At 37.7% G+C, this 20,691-nt stretch overlaps 1 protein-coding gene across 1 annotated transcript in view; it reads right to left on the bottom strand.

The window, feature by feature from the left end:
* Pgi (glucose-6-phosphate isomerase) overlaps positions 1-20,691 on the bottom strand; it is a 251,466-nt gene that overhangs the window by 59,681 nt on the left and 171,094 nt on the right. The window contains exon 11 of the mRNA XM_090381526.1: positions 9,861-9,944. Within this exon, the coding sequence (XP_090237652.1) occupies positions 9,861-9,944 (84 nt within the window). The remainder of the gene's footprint in view (positions 1-9,860; positions 9,945-20,691) is intronic.

Below are 20,691 nucleotides of genomic sequence, written 5' to 3'. Positions count from 1 at the left end.
TTAAGAGCAAGTTGCTACAATGGATAAAGGGATGATTAAGTTTGAGATGGCAGAGAGTGGTAATCAATGGACACTGCTCTACGTGGACTAATATTATTAGTGGAGTACCCCAGGGTTCGGTGCTGGGCCCATTGTTGTTTTGTGTATTTATTAATGATATCAATGAAAGTATATCAGGCTTAATGTCCAAGTTTGCAGATGATACAAAGGTTGGCAGGGTTGTTAATGATAGTAAAGACAGTATGCTACTGCAACAGGATCTAGAAAAGTTAGGTAGATGGGCTGAGAAGTGGCAACTATTGACAAATGTAAAGTACTGCATATGGGTAGCAATAACCTGTGTGGTGCTATACTCAGGGAAGTGGAGAATGAATGAAAAAGACCTGGCAGTAATTGTGCAGTCGGATATGAAGTTCTGTGAGCAGTGCAGACAGGCTGCCAAAGCAGGTTAAACAGTTTTGTCAATGATATATAGGAATTTTGCTAGCAGAGACAAGGAGGTAATTATACCTTTGTACGAGGCAATGGTCAGGCCACACCTTGAGTACTGCATACAGTCTGGAGGCCCCATTTTAGGAAGGATGTAGGGTTGCTAGAACAAGTACAGAGAAGGACAACATTGGTGAGAGGAACAAAGGGTTTCTCTTACCAGGAGAGGCGTAAATTCTGTCAATTCTGTCATTTGGAGACTAAGCACCTGTAGGTGATCTGAATGAGATGTACAAAGCCTTGAATGGCTTGAGTAGGCTCAATGCTGATGGGATACTTCCACTTGCTGCAATTAAAAATCTGAGTTGGCATAGATTGAAACTGAGAAAAGACAGTTGTAGAATAGATGTGCGGAAGTTTGCCTGTAGCCAGAGCGTAGTTTATTGCTGAAACAGACTCTGTTGTTGTGGAAGTTGATAGCTTAAATAAAGTTAAAGCTGAACTAGACAAACATTTGGATTGACTGGATTGGTGAAATGGGAAGTATTTTTTTTTTTTTTTTTTTTGGCTGATGTTCTTTAAACTTGCTTTCTTGCATCATATGCCCCAACTAATGCTAATGCTATTCCACTACAGTCATCACAGCGTGTGGTTTTTGTTTGATGGACTGATGGACCTGGGTTGCCACGGATTGATACTGGTTAATGCACAGCCAGGTCGTATATAGGTGAAAAAAAAAAGATATGATGCCCTGCATGACTTGGTTGCCACTTTTGTGCAGGAATATGAGCAGGTAGAAGACAAACGGAAATACTTGCAGAGATTGGCTAACTTACAGTAATGAAAATTCTATTCAAATCCTTGACAAAAAATAATTTATTTTTATAAATAAAATAAAAGGCTTTCGTTGCAATAAAACCAGAGCATTTTATTTCCTGTAATTTCCCTTTCCCCTGAAGTAGAAATAAAATATATAAATTCAACATTTTGTTGCATTTTTAAATATGAAATAATGTTTTTTGTAAACTAAAAATAATATGAGCTTTCTTCCGTGTGAGCATTTATCCGTGTGTGCAATTTTCCGTGTGGGTATTTTTCATGTGTGCCACCCCTACAGTCATATAATATATGACTGTAGGGGGTGGCAGTGAGCCTACAGTCATATAATATATGACTGTAGGCTCACTGGTTGCTTCACAATAAGCATGTGAAAGGTTATTGTTCTTTTTGAATTGTCCTTTATATAAAGGACTAACTATACACATAGGAATTGGTTTCAGACTTTAAATACTCTGTCAAAATGTGCTGTTTCAGTGGGAGAGAACATTTTAAAAGAGAGTTATGAAGGCACATGATAACAGTTAATTCGCTTTTAGTTAGGTCATACTTTATAAAAAAACTACATACAAGTTCTAATCCTTGTAGATTCTTCCTCTTCATCACTACAAATATCAGAACCTGACATTTGTAGCGATGAAGAAGAGGAATCTACTGAGATGATTCTCTTCATTTATGCATACCTTGAAACATGCAATGTGTACATTCACTTTGGCATTGTCTTCAAACATATTCCTTCTAAGTTTAAGCGATGACACACATCCTCAAAAAATTCTTCACTGTTATTGGACTGGTCTTTGCAATTAGCAAAACGAAAAAAAAAAAAAAAAAACAACGCAAAGCTTTATCTGTTGTATCATTCAAGGTGGCAAATTCAGCATGTTTGATGCAGTCATCAATCACTTTTTAATCTCATCTTATGTTGAAAGTCATAAACACATTGTCTGCAGCATATTGATTTTGTACTGTGTTTTACTTTCAAGGCACAACTCAATTTTGTTTAACAACATTCTTCAAAGCACTGGATTACACCTTGATCCAGTGGCGGAGAAATGAATGTTATATTATATGGCACATACTCAACAGTGATTGCACATATGCCATTCACTTGGAAATGAGGGGTGCAGTTATCTACAAACAATTTTTCCATTCTCTCTGCTCATCTTGCAATCTAAGTCTCTTATCTGTCCTTAGTAGATTCTTAACAATATCCAATAGGCTTTTAGTTTGTTCGATACACAGTCAACAACATCTTCAGACCTATAAAGTATCTGGTCTGCTGGGCTTTTCCATGATTAAGAGATGGAACTTCTCTGTGGTGGACATGATTGCCACTAGAAGAATTGTAAGTTTTGTCTTTTTTTTCATCACTACACTTTTCACCTTTAAATGTAAGCATTTTATCCAGTAGCAAATTAAATTAACAGTCCAGTCTGTCGAATATCAATTAAACATTTTTTAATTCTCCTTCCATTCCTTCATACTCATAGCTTCAGTGTCAAAGGCCACACTTTTTGTGAAAGACAGCGCATGACAGACCTTAAATTTTTTGAACCATCCATTGGATGACTTCCTTGGAAGTCTTCATTCATCTGATACAGAAAGATTCAGCCTTAGTTTTTAAAAGATTTCTGCCCACAGGAACTTTTCTGCACCCATCTCATTAGCCATTCCTTTTCAAGACCTGGACACATTGCCTTTCATACTCTGGTCCTACCCGATGAATTTCTTTAAGTTTTCAATCTTTTTTGATCTTTCAGAATGGTGAACAGTGTGCTCTTAGGAATACTGATCTGTTTTAGTAATGTCAGTATCACAATGCATGTTATCTACAGGCTTGTAAAATCTTAATTTTTGTCTGTAATATTGCCATATCGATAAACATATTGTATGATGGAATGAACTTCTAATCAAAGTTAATTTCATTATGCTAACAAGTTTGGGAATTGCCAAGGAGTGATTTCTCATGGTCAGCCTGCAAGCCTGTCACTGGCTTCAATAAATTAACCTCCTTTCATTTTGAAATGCAAATACTGTACCAAAAAAAGTAAAAAGCATGATAGGGTAGTAGAAATTTTTTGGTTAGAGAGAATCTGTTTGTCTTTCAAAGTTATTATAAATGAATGTAAAATAGCATTAGGTTTATAGTAAATGGATTAGAGGTCCATTTACTGTGTAAAATAGCATTAGGTTTATGGTATAGTGACCCTCTTTTTAACAATTCATGCTGAATGTAAAAAAGACTGTCACTATAAAGAGCTTCGACTGTATATTTAATAGAGCACCGATGACCAGCAGTGAAAATATAAACTCTGCCCCCTCCCACCCCAGCAAGATTTGCAAATGGTCCTCCTGTGCTTATTAAAAACTATATGTAAAAACTATAGGTAATGTAGCACTGCTAATGAGCACTATAGCACTGTTGAGTAGAACATATTTAGAGTAGAGTACTACTCTAAATATGTATCACTCAACGTTTTTGAAAATAGAACCACATAGTACTTATAAGCTCTGAGGGAATGCTTAGAATGCTTAGAGAACACAAAATACATACAATTCTTATAAGTTATCCAAACTATTAGTTTTTATCACTGAATTTTGTACTTCTGATGCATGTGAGAAAGATTTTTGGTCTATAATTATCCAAGCCGAAAACTAATCAAAGCTAAGAAATTAGCATGATGAACACTACATCTGACACAATTAAAAACAAAAACAAACCCATAAACAGTAACTCCCCTAAACTTTACTCACTTGAGGGGAAGTGTACTTAAAGTGAATGTCCTTTAACACCTGTCAAATGAAATTATCTTCCAAAAAATATATATATATATATAAAATAAAAAAATAATTTAAAAAAATAGAAGAGTATTTTTCTAGTAATTCAATGCAAACTGAATTGAATAATTCACAAAAAAGCATATGCATACTTCTGAAGTGTGCAATTCAAATCCCACTCAAAATATTTTGTCTCCATTTACAAAGCACAATTCTAGTTAATTCCGTTAGTAAGGTAGTCCTTTTCATCCTTTATTTTATTCACTGAACAGCATAATTGTTTTGATGATTGTCTTTCTTTATATATTTTTTCAGAAAAATGAAGCAAACTCAATTAGCTTATAATTAACAAATGTTGAACCATTTTGATGAACTCACTTTTTTTTTAAAATTATATTGACCAACATTATGTCCACAACAAACAGTAAAACATGGGGACATCAGCTAGTGAGAAGAAAAACAGCCAGTAGAGGCTGGCAGCACTGCTTACATGTTTCTGTGACTCTGTTGAACCACAACATTATAAAACCCCTCTGCAGTGACAAAATTAACAAATAAAGAAAACAGAGATGAAAGGGCTGAAAATTACCCTTGAATAATAGTGCCCACTATTCAAAAGTAAATTTTAATCATTTTACCTCTATTCATACTGAATTTAGATGTGGAGTGTCCAGTAAACAGTGGCACTGTGACCAATAATGTGGGCAACCACCACAAATTCCAGAACTGAACAATATTTAAGGTTCCATCAATGAGATTTTATTGAGAAAGATGATGATTTTTACATTTTTTTTAATGTCTGTTTTTTAATGAAAGAGGAACAGATAGCAGTTTGTTTGCAATAACAAACTCTGTTATTTGATTCTCCATCTCTTCTTGACCAAATACCTTTCACTATATCCCACCTGAATTCTCAATATAAAACTTATTTCTCATTGCCTCTCACTTATACTGAATGAGTATTTGCTAGTTCTGTTTCCTTCACATAATAAATAATCCCAATAATGATTACACATTTAACCCATTTATGCATAAGAAATTATTTTTTTCATCCTGTTTTTTAAACCTGATTTTGAATAAATTTTAACATATTGCACTCAGTAATTCTCAGTTTTTCTCATTCAAGTTTAGGGTTTGCACACCTTTAGATGGTAGCATCTTAATGCAAAAGAAAAAAATACCCAAGACATTTTTTTAAATTTGCAAGATAAAATTTAGAATTATAAAATATTGAGAAAGATCATTTATTAAAATTTGATATGGCCTGCCCTTGTGCAGACATGACAAGAAATGTGAGCATCTTTTTGTAAACAATCTGATGAACTAACACCGTGCTGATGTTATCAGATGAGATTATTTGTTTCATGGAGATTATCATGTCAATATTATTACTGTAAATGCATTTTATACATCAGATTTTTCACTTGACATAATTAAATAAACTATGTTTTTTTTATCTCTTTTGGTTTGGTGGCCATTGTATTACTCTGCATTTTACTTTTGTGTAAAACAACAATAACATTAGATTTGCAAAAAAGTCCAAAAGAAAATGCTCATATTCTTGACCATTCTATCAAAACAAATGTGATTTTGTTTACACATCAGACCTTCATTCATTAGTGGCTTCTGATGTAGCCAAAGCCAAGTGGTTGGTATGGCTTCAAGTTTTTTATTCAATATGTATAGTTGTTTAACTATTCTCAAGAAATTGTTATTTATATTAAATAACATTATATAACAACATTACACGTTAATGTAATATGAAAAGCAAACATTTATCAACTAAGATGTATCATTAATTTGCTATAAATATTGTACAGTATATTGTTTGATGGATTGCAAGGCAAATCAGAGCCAGTTGACAAACTGGGTAGGCAGATGTACTTATATATTAATTATAACAAATCTGTTTATGGTGTTTATGTTTCAACCTTAGTCTATCTGACGAATCATGTTTTTCTCTTCAATTTTATTGCAGAAAGTATATTATTATCAGTAGCCTTTTCTGATGCTATCTTCTGTACTGCTGAGACATGTACCCAGAATTAAAGTTCTCAGGATATTGCTACTCTTGGTGAGCTATAGTTGTTTAGGAAGGGTTTAGGAAGAGTTAAGTAAAAATCTAAGGTGAAGTTTATCTCTTTGGATCTCATCTCAGGAAGAATCTCTTCCTGAGATGAGATCTATCTTTGGATAATTCCATTGAATTATTCCCTTGAATAGATGAGATCTACCTATTTTTTGGACGATTCCTTTCCGAGATGTAAACCAAAAAATAAATACCTTGACTTGGACTAATTTCACTCTTTTTGAATTTACATCAGCTCTTGATTACAAATTGGTAAAAATGGAGTTGGAACCAAAAATAAAAATTAAAATAAAGTCAACAAAAATTGTTGTGCTACTAGTGTTTTTATTACTTCAACATGTATGGGCACATAAACACAATTAAGCTGTCAACTGAAAGGAGGGTAGCTCAAGTCCACCCTAAGGTGAAATTATTTTGTATTATTTATTTTCAAAATTCATGTCATTTGCATAAATGGCTTGGATTTTGAAAATTAAATGCAGGCACACTGAAGAACCAAAAGTATAATGAAGATTTTATTAAGTCTGGTTTTACCCAGACTGGTAATAAAGATGAACTTTTTTGTATTGTGCATTGAATGTGAGCAAGTACTGAGTAACAGTAATCCAAACCTTGCAAAATTATAGATATCTTCAAATTAAACATCTTTACCTAAAAGATAAAGATTCTGAATATTTTAAAATGTACTGAACTTTGTAAAAGAAAAGTAATCACAGGGTGTTAATTCCAAGAGTGCAGTGGCCATTCGATGGAACACCACCATTCAATCCACAGACCTGGTAACTCATCTTAGAATTCACAGGTAATTTTCCATAGTGAACTGGTGCTTCATCATTCATTAAAAAAAAAAAAAAAAAAAAAAAAAGGCAAAAATTGAATTTGGACTGCATTAATGGAATGATTTTGTCTTTTAGCAATCCCAAGTAGCTTTCTCCTGTTGTGCTTCTCTTAAAGAAAAAAGAGCTGAAAACAACTCCTGTTACAAATTCCAGTCCAGCCTGTCAAGCTAGAAACTTTTAAATCCTTGTTAAAGAATAAATAAGGGTTCTTAAGAAAATAATAAACACAGTTATGGTGATTAACAGTACCCTTTAGCTTAAATGTGTCTTCTCATAAAACACCGTTAACAATATCTGTTCAACAAATTTCAATCTTCTATCTGGGTTGCCCTCAATTCAAACTTTGTAGCAACATGAGTGATAAACCTTGCATTTAACTTTCTTTGTGACTCTGTTTAAGCTTGCTTTAGGTGTTTTAAGTTCCAAACTTATTTTCTTTGAGATATTTTTGGACTTCTTTCAATATCCTCTCTTACAAATTGGCAGGTTTCTTTGGGATTGTTTATGTCCAAAAAACTTCTTGAACTAGCAGGCAACTTCTGTGGAATTTTCACATTTTGCATGCCACTTGTAAAGGATTTACAATTTAAATCCTTTCCTTCACTGTGAGGCTCATATTTTTCCTATGTTTAAATTATTCTGAAACAATTTAAAAGAGATTACAAACTATTTTTCAAATAACTTACACATATTTATATTCAACTGTTATTCAAAATAGCATTATTAACATTATATTCCACTATTTGTAGATTTAAAACTTAAGGTTTGATACCAATGAACTGACTAAATGCACATAGCATAGTCTGTTTTTGTTTGTAGATTTAAAACTTATTTGGTAATATATCAGCAGCCTTGTCTGGCCAACATACAGTTTCTTCTGGGTGTTTACTTTATTTTTGATTTATTCTACCACAGTGACCTGCATACTCACTGGATATAACAGATTTTGATAATGATGTTATTATATATACACTGGTGTTCAAAGAAAGTGCATCACCTAGGAATTCCACATTTCTAACCCTTTTTCAAATTGGTATGTTACATTAATGACTAGCATCACAAATAGAAATATAAACAAAAGATATTTATTAATAGTTAAGGCAAAACTAAGTAATATTTGACAGGTGCTCTCAAAATATTCCAAAATGAGTATTTGCAACCTTTATAACAACAGTTTTGTTAAACATGACAATTATGGCTGAAATGTTATCAGAAGCCCTCATTTGCTTCAGTTTATCATTTTAAATGGAAAACAAAATGAAAAGTTCACCAGGTGCAAACTAATATTTAGTTGAACCACTTCTGGCCCTGATGACAGCAGCACACTGTCGATGCATTGACAAGATCAATTTCCGAAGATAATCGACTGATAGTTCGTGGTTCCAAACACGAATTATGGCTTCCCGAAGTTCAAGAAGGGTCTTTGGTTTCTTTTTGGCAACTGCAGATTCCACATAATGCCAACAGTTCTCTATAGGATTCAGGTCTGGGCTGTTTCCTGGCCAGCTAAGAGTTGTAATGGACCATTTTTTCACCTGTAACAAATGTAAACACATTAATGTCGAACCTCTAATGCAGAAATGAAGCTAACGTAACTACAGAAGTGCCTACTTATACTTTTTGCCTGATGACAAAGAGCAAAGTCGTCCTGAAAGATGCAATTACTTGGCAGGTTGAAATGGTCTCTAATGGTTGGCATTAATTTGCCTTCCAATATAGCCAGGTATCCATTGGCATTTACGGAACCTTTTATAAACTACAGGTAACCTACTCCGCGATATGAAATGCACCCCCATATCATTTGGCTGGTAAGGAATTTCAATGTAGACACCATACAGTCTGGATGGTATTCTTCACCGCATCTACAGCGAATCGTTTGTCTCCCATCAGAGCCATGCAGGTTGAATTTCTTCTCATCTGAGAAAATAACTGACTTCCACTGCTCGGGAGTCCATTTGAGATGCTCCTTACACCAAATTAATTGGGTGATTGTGATTTGGTTTTTTTAGGAGCATTAGCAACTAAGGCCATATTGCTCCAGGAAATGCGGTGGTCATTCCCTGACCTTTCCGCATCCTCTGTATTTGGTGAAGGGGTCAAACCCCGGTCTAATCAAGAAGCGTGTACTATGCACTGCTGCTCCTTCCCACCTGGCTACGGAGGTGCCCCAAATTAATTGGGCAGTTTTCATTTTTTGTGTGAGGAGGGGCTTCCTCATAGGACGACTGGCTACAAGTCCATTTTTGAAGAGGCGTCTTCTGACTGTTACTGCACTTGCTACAACTCCTGTACGTTCTTCCCATTCTCTTTTCAGCTCGGATGAAGAAGCTTTACGGTTTTTAAGACATAAGTGCTTCAAAACACTTCCCTGTTTTGGCATAGACACTCATTTGCATCTGGTTCCTTTTTCCCCTATCAGCAGAACCAGTATTCTTGAGTTTGGAAAGAAATCTACTCGCTGTCGACTGATTACAAGACACTCTATAAGCAATATAACGGGAAGAACATCTTTCCTCACATAAAGCAACAATAGCACTCTTTCTTCGTGGTGTCAACTGCACATAACTCGCCATCCTGACACAAGTAAGGAATGACTGCAACTCTTGCAGAGCGTGCTTATATAGCCGAAAGTAACAGCTGATGCAATATTACATCACCAGCTAAGTGTGTCAATCTTATCCGATGCAATCTGTAAGGAATATTGCCATATACTTATGTTGTGGACAACAATTACAATTTTAAGGGATAATACACTTTCTTTGAACACCAGTGCACATAAGGCTGTTAATGAAGATGGTTAGCACTGGCAATAGCTCCTGAAATCTGAACACCAAAAAAAAGTCACTTTAGATCTCAGAAAATAAAATATACATTAAAAAATATTTTACCTGGTCATAAGGAAGTAAAGTGTGACTCTCAGCACCATACAAATTATGATACCATATTCCAAGTAGAGCCAAAATTACAGGTATCTGTGTATAAAAAACAAACAAAAAAACATGAGTTATCAGCATGCACAATGTATGGAGTCATCAAGCAAAGATAAGTTTTGGATGCCTATGTTTTTTTGATATTGCACTAGTATCGGTGTGTTTGGTGTTATTAAACAAGACACAGAAGGATTTTATTAAACTGACAGTTATGCTACAGTGCATCATGAGTTTAAAATGTTTTTTTTTTTTTTTTTTTTGGCTGCAGAAGATTAAAAAAGATCAAAAATTTTGAGGTTAGTAAAGAAATTTGAACATGGGTCTGTGATAATCAATGGGAATTGTATTGTTGTTAGAAAGACGTCCATGATGACCCCTGAAAATATTACATATGCACAAGAAGTTTACATATGTGTCACACCAGCAGGGTTTAAAGCATCCATTTTAAGTACTGTTCAGTAAGACAAAACTGTTTCCTTACAAAATGCAAATAAAAAAATCCCCTGACATTGGCACAGAAAGGAAATTTGTCCTTTTTTATTATTTATTTCATTAATACGATGCAAAACATCTCAATATTTATTCACTACATGCTAAAATGTGCACTTTCACCTCAGGATCCAGGTCAATAAACAGAATATACATATATAGTGCAATGAGAATCCCCCACACAGTTATGGATATGGCTTTGCATCTTGAAAAATGCATAGTGCAGTGCACAATTTCATCAGTTGGAAATATCACACCAGTCTTCCAAAATGACACAGTTAATGGTTCTGCTACCTAAAACTCATACAAGGCTACTTTGTTCCAACTCTTCCAAAGCATGGGAGTGAACATGGATGAGACATTTTCCAACATGAGCAAGACCTAGATGGCTAATGCAGTATTTGTCATATGGGTCTTGACCACTGTGTTGTGAATATTCCATCAGAAATGCAGTTTTTCATTTCTGATGGAATATTTGACACATTAACTGCCACAATTTAAAGGAAAAATTTTTACATGGAGCCTCTACTTTTTTTTTTTTTTTTTTTTTTTTTTTTTATGGTGCCCAAGCTTTGTACTTGATACTTAATCATATGGAAAAACGGAAAAAACCAGTTTGTGTGCGTTCGTGCGTGTGTTTAACTGTAAAAAGTCGCTTCTGGTCATCTGAAATGTACAACTTTGGTACCCACCTCACACTACTCGACTTATATGCTTATTTACATTTATGCCTACAGCTGACATGATTTTGTAAAATTGTATGGTATAAATGGTACTTATGATAACATATGAAAGAAAGAAAAGCAATTGCAGTGTGAGGTAATATTCAAACTCTCCAGGCCACAGATTCGAAATGTCTCTATGACACAATGGCCAACAAGAGACATGGGTCCTATCATAGAGTGAAAACTGACAACAAATATGTTGTCTGATGGCTTCTGAAATAAATATAAATAAAAAATATATATATAACAATACTTTGATAAAAGTTTTATTGCTTCAAGTCTGTATTTACTCATGTCACCCTATGATCCCCTTTTGTAAATTTGAGATACAATCGCACATCTCCGGTCTGCGGGAACCTACCCTGAATCCAAGGATGCTCTCATAATTATGCTAAGGGTTTATTTACTTCATTCACCACCTCCCTTAATATAACTGGAAAGATCCCAACTGCCCCAGGTGTCTTTCTAATGCTTAACTTCAACAATTTCTCTTCCACATTCCTCTCAGTTATTACAAAATCATTTAGCTCGCTGTTAGAGTTTGATTAACTACTGACATCCATTTCCCAAAAGAATTCCGTGCATGAACAATACACTGCAAGCTTGACAAACAATGTGATGGAACATTATAGGATAGGAAGGATTATGCAGTTAATTAAGAAAATCATAACATCTAAGGAAGTGCATCCAGTTGACATACACCAATGAGCCAAAACATTATGACCACCTACCTAATATGATGTTGGTCCTCCATGTGCAGCCAAAACAGCTTGTACCCGGTGAGGCATGGACGCTACAAGATTTCTAAACGTCTTGTGGTATCTGGTTATTATTGTTTTTTTTTTTGGAGCATTAGCAACTAAGGCCATATTGCTCCGAGGATAGGCGGTGGTCATTCCCTGACCTTTCCGCATCCCCTGTATTTGGTAGTCACGGGCTCGAACCCCGGTCTAATCAAGAAGCGTGCACTACGCACCGCCGCTCCTGCCCACCTGGCTACGGAAGCGCCATGGTATCTGGTACCAACAGGTAACCAGCAGATCCTTTAATTCCTGTAAAGTCCGTGATTGAGACACTACAGTGTCCGTGATTGAGACACTGCAGATCAAACTTGCTGTTTCAACACAAACCACAGATGCTTGATGGGATTGATGTCTAGGGAATTTGGAGGCCAAGGCAATATCTGGAAGTCTTCCTCATGTTCCGCGAACCAGTCTCGAACAATCCGGGCGGTGTGGCATGGCGCATCCTGCTGAAAGATGGCACCACCAGAGGGGAAGCCTGTTGCCATGAAAGGGTGTACCTGGTCAGCAATGATGTTTATGTAGGTGGTAGATGTCAGAGTGCCCAGCACATGGATGACTGGATCCAGGGTATCCCAGCAGAACATTGCCCAAAGCATGACACCACCAACACTACCGGCTTGTTTTTGTCCCACGGTGAATCCAGGTGCCATCACTTCGCCAGGAAAACGACGCACACATACCCAGCTGTCCACATAGTGCAACAGGAAATGTTATTCATCGAACCAGACGACCATCTTCCAATCACTCAAGGTCTAGTTTCGATGCTTGCATGCCCATTGTAGGCACTGTGACCGGTGAGCTGTGGTTAGCATGGGAACTCAGAGCTGGCTGTGGCTACGCAACCCCATTTTTAGCAGGGTTCGATGTACTGTGTGCTGTGACATATTACTCCCATCACCAGCATTTCAATTACCGGCTGGTGATTAGGCAAGCGAATGGAATGCCGGTGATGCAATTAAAGGCGAGTTGCACCACTGTTGCCCTTCTGTTGCCATGTACCATCCGGGAAAGCCTTTGCTCACCTCAAGCATCAATGAGCCGCAGTCATCCAACACCTTGCTGGCGGTTCGTGGGTTTCCTCTCATCAAACCACTTTTGGTAGGTACCAAAGACGGCTGACCGTGAGCACCCCACCAGCCGTGCCGTTTCGGATATGTTCTGACCCAGTTGTCTGGCCATTACAATTTGGCCTTTGTCAAACTCGCTTAAGTCCACTGCCTTTCCCATCTGAAGAACAAGAGTAACACTGATTAACAGAGCTCAGTATCAGGTGTTTTTTATACAGTGTCCGGACTTGTGCATGTGCAGTTGCTTCGATTTGCATAATGACTAGCTGGTCATAATGTTTTGGCTCATTGGTGAAGATGGACAGTGCAATGTTGAGTCAGTTTGGTATGACATAAGCACTGGGAAAGCAAAAATGAGAGGAGTGTGTTATAGGCCTAATGACTGTAATGAGTATAATGAATAATTGTACAGAGAAATAGAATGAACCAGTAAATCAGATTATGCTATAATGGGGGATTTAACTTCCCAGATATTGACTGGAATTATGGGCTGGTCACTTGCACACTAGCAAGACTTTTGTAGATTTATTGGATGATTGTTTTTTTTACAGCAACATGTTAAAGAGGCAATCGGAGAGAGTAATACTCATGATCTGATTATCAGCAGTCATTATTCGTGCATTATGAATTTGTAGATAAAGGAACCACTAGGTGGCAGTGATCACAGTGTAGTAATGTTGGATTTACTTAAAGATATAATTACCATCAAGGGTAAAGGGAAGGATTTTTGCTTCCGTGAAAGTGATTATAGTGGTCTCAGACAGTTTTTAAATTCTATAAAACTGATAATGTTATCAACGGTGGGAAGCCTTCAGGGACTTAATCTTGGAGGCTACTAGGCCTTTCATACCAACTAAGAAATACTGTTGAAGGTTTAGGCCTAAATGGATGTCAGAGGAAATAATGAGATTCATGACAGAGAAGAAAAATGCACGGGATGCATATAAATTATCAGGAAAAACAGAAGCCTATGGCAGATATAAGCTAGTCTGTAATCAAGTCACAAAGGAGATTAGGCAAGCGAAAGCAGATTACGAGAAATCTTTGGCAAAGGATGCTAAGAAAAACAGCAAGGACTTCTTTAGTTATATAAACTCTAGAAGGAAGGGGATGAATCAGATTGGTCCACTTGGATATCAATGGTTCGACTGCTGATGATCCTGCTCAGATAGATGGTAATCTGAATGAGTATTTTGTGTCTACATTCAGACAAGAGGAGTTATTAAGGGAGGAAAATGCTGGACATTTATCAAACTGTAACAGGGTGCTTAATGATTTTGTAATAACCGAGAGCAAAGTGGGGGAGAAATTCTTGGTGTTAAACATAAGAAAGGCACCTGGGGTGGATGGGATCTATCCAGTTATATTAAAGGAGGCGGCAAAGAAAGTAAGCAAACTCTTAGCCATAATTATGAGAGCATCCTTGGAATCAGGGGAAGTCCCCATGGACTGGAGATGTGCAAATGTATCCCCAATTCACAAAGGGGGATCTAAGGGTGAAAAGAGTAATTACAAACGAGTTAGTTTAACTTCTGTTCTGGGTAAAAAAATGGAGTCGCTAGTTAAAGATCCACTGCAGGATCATCTAGACAAGACTGCTGTAATAATTCAGACAAAGCATGGCTTTAAGGGAAAGTCTTGTCTGACAAATTTGATAGTGGTTACAAATCTGAAAAATATGTGGTTACAAAGGAACTGAAAGGAAAAAAATAATTTTGATATTATATACTTGGATTTCAGGAAAGCTTTTGACACTGTTGTGCATGGAAGGTTATTGTAAAAATTGGAGCAGTATGGTATTAAGGGTAAGTTGATACAATGGATAAAAGGGTAGTTGAGTGGGAGAAGACAGAGTGGTAATCAATGGACACTGCTGTTCATGGACAAATGTTATTAGTGGAGTTCCCCAGGGTTCATGTTGGGCCCACTGTTGTTTTGGATATTTAACAATGATATTGATGAAGGCATATCAGGCTTAATGATTAAGTTTGCAGATGATACAAAGGTTGGCATGTTGTTAATGACAGTAATGGCAGTGTGCTACTGCAGCAGGATTAGAAAATTTGGGAAGATAGGCTGAGAAGTGGCAACTGAAGTTTAACGTTGACAAATGCAAAGTACTGCATGTGGGTAGAAGTAACCCCAGCGAAATATACCAACTGTGTGGTACTACACTTAGGGTGGTAGTAAATAAAAAAGACCTGGTCTTTTTTATTTACTAGATATAGAGGAATTTTGCTAGTAGGGAAAAGGTGATTATCCCATTGTATAAGGCAATGGTCAGGCCACGCCTTGAGTACTGCCTAGAGGTCTGAAAGCCTCATTTTAGGAAGGATGTAGAGTTGCTTGAGTGTGTACAGAGAAGGCCAACAAGATTGGTGAGGGGAATGAAGGGATCCTCTTATCAAGAAAGGCATAAGTTCTGAAAATTGTAGTGACTGGAGACTAGGCATCTGCAAGGTGATCTGACTGAGGTGTATAAGGCCTTGAAACGGCTGAGCGTGCTGAATTCTGATGGGATTGTTCCACTTGCTCAGATTATGAACCTGAGGGGGCATAAATTCAAATTGAGGACACTGTTGTAGAATAGATATGTGTAAATTTGCCTTTAGCCAGCAAGTGCTTAATTGCTGGAACAAACTTCCATCTGTTGTTGTGGAAGTTGATAGCTTAAATAAATTCAAGGAGTAACTGGACAAACTTTTAGAGAGAATGGATATGTGAAATTTTTTTTTTTTTTTTTGGTAAATGTTACTTAAGCTCATACACTTGATTTCTTGCAGCACATGCCTCCATTACCATTACTATTATGCTGCTGAGTAAGTGCTTTATATTTTTTTATCATCTGCAAATGGCAGCATAGTTAATGACAGTATGTTACTGCAACAGGATCTAGCAAAGTTAGGCATATGGGCTGAGAAATGGCAACTGAAGTTTAGCATTGACATATGCAAAGTACTGAATATGGGTAGCAGTAACCCTAGAGTAACATACCATAGGTGTGTTACTACCCTCAGAAAAGTGGAAAATGAAAAAGACCTGCGGGTAATTGTGTAGTCAGATATGAATTTTTCTGAGAAATGCAGACAGGCTGCCAGGACAGCTCATGGGGTCTTGTCAATGATATATAGGAACTTTGTTTGCGGTGATAAGGAGGTGATTATCCCTTGTATAAGGCAATGGTTAGGCCACACCTTGAGTACTGCATACAAGTCTTTAGGCCTCATTTTAGGAATGATGTGGAGCTGCTGAATGAGCACAGAGAACAATGAGATTTGGTGAGTGGAACAAAAGGGTTCTCTTACCAAGAGCACCCTTTTGCAATTTCAATTTCTGTTGGAGGGAATAAATAGGTGAAATGGGAAATGTGTTTTTTTTTTTTTTTTTTGGGATGATGCTGTAAAGCTTGCTTTCTTGCATCACTAGCCACTGCCAATGCTAATAATAATGTAGAACAATAGTGGCTTTTAGTAATCATGACGAACAGCTGGGTATCTCCCATTTTAGACTAATGTGAAGTTGATAATCTTGCTGTATATTATGGGAGGGGGACAGAAAAAAGCTCAGTGAGTAGCATTTATAAATCAAAGAGGATATGATACATTTCAGTGACAATGACATTTTTGCCAAAATTTGCAGGGCAGTACACTGAGTGCTTTTAGAACATTTTAAAAATTCTTACTAAAAACAGACTTTAATATCAGGTAAAAATAACATAAAAAAGCCAATATCTATATGAAAATATATGTCACTAATGCTCTCATTCAAGGATTGGTAGTTAGAAAACAGGATCAACGGCAATATGATAATGCATTCTTCTTCTTTAGCTAAATTGCTAACATCAAAGCAATACTTATTTCAATCCTTATTTCAGTTCCCCATTAAATTGATGACACAGATAGTTAGGTGCTGAACTCAAGAATTATTAACAATCAAGAATTAGTATTATAACTTGTGTTTCAGTGTCTGTACACAAGACATTATAAAATAAATAATGAAGTATACCTTGAGCTTTTAAATTGGGTATAACAAGTCTGTCTTTGGCATGAAATTGATTGTTTACAATAAGATTGTAAATTGTAATATTTGTTTATAAACTATCAATTTGTTAATCAACAAATAACTTTTAAGCCCAAATATTAGTTTTGCTACTGAGTTAGTTTTATTTTTAACCTAAGCTATCTCCATTAAGACTTCTTTTCTCTAACTTTGCTCTATAAACATAGATTTACTATATGTGTTAACACTCTTGGGATGAGTGGTCTGCTATTCCTGTCTAATAGCTGTGATTTCTAATGCTTGGTAAGCAACTTTGCTTCAAAAACAAACACGTGTTACAGAGTTTGAACTACAATAATTCAATATATTGCTAAATAATCTTAAATTATATAACCTTAGCAAATTTCCATGTAGAAAACATTTCACAATACACTTCACCAAGAATTAAAACATTTGTGGTGTATACTAATAAAAAATAAAAATTACGATAAAAACAGCTGAACTCTATATCAAAGTAAATATCTGTAATTAATGAAGGAGCTGGCTCCCAATGTGTTATACATACTGTCACTACTAATGCTGCCTGTAAGTAGTACGTTTGATTAGTTTAAGAAAATACAGTATGCTACCACTTTATTAGGTGCACCTACCTAGTAGCGTGTTGAGCCTTCTAAACAGTCTGAATTCGTTTAGGCACTGATTAAACAAGATGCTGAAAACGTTGTGCAGGAATGGAGTACGATGCAGACATGAGTGTGTTGTGCAGTTCCTTGAGATTTGACGGAGGTGGCCTGCAGCGAACAGCCATTTCCAGCTCATCCCAAAGATGTTCAATAGGATTGAGATCCGTGGACTGAGAAGGCCACAGCATCAGAGAAAATCATTGTCATGTTCCTGGAACCATTCCATAGTGATTCCGGCTTTGTGCACCGGCACATTATCATGCTGGAAGTAACAATCTGACTGAGGATAAACTGTCAACATGAACGGATGCACTTGGTCAGCAACGATGTTTAGGTACGATATGGCATTCAGACGTGAATCTATGGGTATCAATGGACCCAACGTGTGCCAAGAAAACATTCCGCACACCATAACACTGCCCCCAACATCTTGCACAGTAGTCATTAGACATGTTGTTTTCACCAAATTCTGAGCCTTTCGTCAACATGATGCACCAGGAACTTCGACTCGTCAGACCTAGCAACTGTTTTCCAATCCTCAATAGTCCAGTGCTGGTGTTGCTCTCTTGTTCTTCATTGATAACAAAGATATGCGATGTGGCCATTGGCTGTTGTAGCCAATTCGCGACAAAGTGCGACTAGTGGTCCGTTGCGATATTTTGTTCTGCGCACCAAGGTTGTATTCTGATGTGATGTGTGACATTGTGGCCCGTCTGTTTGCTTGCACAATTCTAGCCATCCTCCTCTGACCTCTCTCTCATTAACATGCAAAGAAAATGAAGAATACCTCTCGGAACAGATAGAACAACCATTTACAATGGAGGAACTTCAAGAAGCGACTGCCCGGATTAGGCCCAAAAGATGCCCTGGAAGAGATATGCTTGAACCCGAAATCATAAAGAAGGTTGCTGACCTAGAACCCCAACTTCTCTTAAGGCTGTACAACTGCTGCCTGGAGGCTGGCTACTTCCCTATGGAGTGGAGAACAGCAAATGTCAAATTAATTCTCAAAGCCCCAAGCAAAAATCCGGCATTCCCGGAATCATATCGACCCATAGCGTTCCTAACAGTTTTAAGTAAGCTATATGAACGGCTCCTTCATAGACGGATACAACACTACTACTCCACTGCCAACCTTGAGGCAAAAAACCTATTCGGATTCAAGCCAGGTCACTCGACTGTCGATGCGATGAGAAACCTACTGATATCAGTGAATGATTGCCAACAGAAGTACTTTCTCGCTATTGCAGTGGATTTTGCCGGGGCGTTCGACTCACTTTGGTGGCCGAGCGTCCTGGGCAGGCTCAGAATGGCACAGGTCCCAAGCAACCTTTATAATAATATCAAAAGCTACCTCTCACACCGAAAAATAGAAGTGAAAGTACCATACCAACAGATCATCAGGAACATCCACAGGGGGTGCCCCCAGGGTTCCGTGCTCGGTCCACTGCTGTGGAATATAGTATTTGATGATTTTCTGAACACCGGCCTTGAGGAGGTGGTAACCCAAGCATTTGCGGATGATTTAATTCTCACTGTGACGGCAGATAATAGGACACAACTTGAGATTCGAGCAAATCAAGCTCTGTATACTCTACAGCGGTGGGCTACGGAGAACTTTCTACAGATCTCGCCTGCCAAAACGACTTCCATCTTGCTTAAGGGAACATTGGACATAAGGAGGTCACCGCAAATTAAAATAAATTGCGCTACAATCAAATTCGCCCAACAAATGAAATACCTCGGGATCATTTTTGACAGCAAGCTTACATTCCAACCGCATCTCAGGCAACTCAGGACGAAGATTAGGAACTACTCAGGCCTGATTGCGCGAGTCTCACGCAAGGACTGGGGACTGAGTAAACAAACCGTGTTGCTATACTACAAGACTACTTTTCTCCCAGCGATCACATACGGTGCACCAATATGGTATCATAGAACCAGACTGACCACCAACAAAAGAATACTGGACTCAACACAACGAACAATATTGCTCAAAACAACCCGAGCCTGCAATACTGTGAGCACGGAGGCGCTCCAGGTTCTTACTGGATCCTTACCCCTGGATCTCGAAGTGATCAGATGCGGACTAGCATGCTACATATCAAAAGGAATCTCTGTGACCTACTCGGGCTTTACGATTGAACCCACACACAATATAAAAATGGAAAAGGCTCGGCTCTTGGCACACTTAAAACAAGAATGGCAAAACAGGTGGACAGACTCAACCAAAGGAGAGGTGACACGACGCTTCATACCTGATGTAGACAGGTTTTTCCCAAAACTACCTGTATGGTTCCACCCAGGCCTATATGCCACCTACTTATTGACGGGTCACGGCCCCTTCAACGAGAAACTAACATCTCTGGGCCTCCTCCAAGACCCCAACTGTTCATGTGGCGAACCGGAAAGCTGGACCCACCTCATGCACGAATGTACAAACTACGAGGACTTACGTGGAAATCTAATAACAAGATTGACCTACGTGCCGCGAGGTCAGGAGTATAATCTCTTGGACACAAGCGAAGAATATAAGAACCTCACCAGATTTGCACAGGAAATCTTTGCCAGAAGAAGAACCTGTTCCGCGATCAGGAACTAAGGGCACAGTACGCCTTGTAGCAGACATTAAACTTCCACAACACCGGACTATAAGCAGCACTAGACCACCCTTCCTGATGTTGGAAACAGGATCAACGGACCAGACCCATCAGGGATGCAAAAGAGACACTCCACGAGACTACCCTGGTCGTGTATATAACCCATAAATGTGACTGACCTCAACTTACCTGGATGGACACATAGCCAATGAATGACATCGGGGAACTGGTTCCGACTGCTTCGTTGGACCCATATCTTTTTCCCCAACTTGAACAGCAGATTTGCTGCCAGTGCGCCAACTGGCGACCGAGCTGGGCACTCTTTCCTGGCTTTCTTTCCACTCCACTTCCCTGGCAGGGGGGGAGGTGCCTGTCCTATTGTCTCCTCCCTTCCTCGCCACCCCCATTTTTCCTTCTGGT

Source organism: Mastigoproctus giganteus, chromosome 9, assembly GCF_048544385.1.
Source record: "Mastigoproctus giganteus isolate SK-2022 chromosome 9, ASM4854438v1, whole genome shotgun sequence".
In the NCBI taxonomy this organism is placed as follows: domain Eukaryota; kingdom Metazoa; phylum Arthropoda; class Arachnida; order Uropygi; family Thelyphonidae; genus Mastigoproctus; species Mastigoproctus giganteus.
Note: the sequence above shows the minus strand (reverse complement) of the source record. Positions and strands in the feature narration are given on the sequence as shown.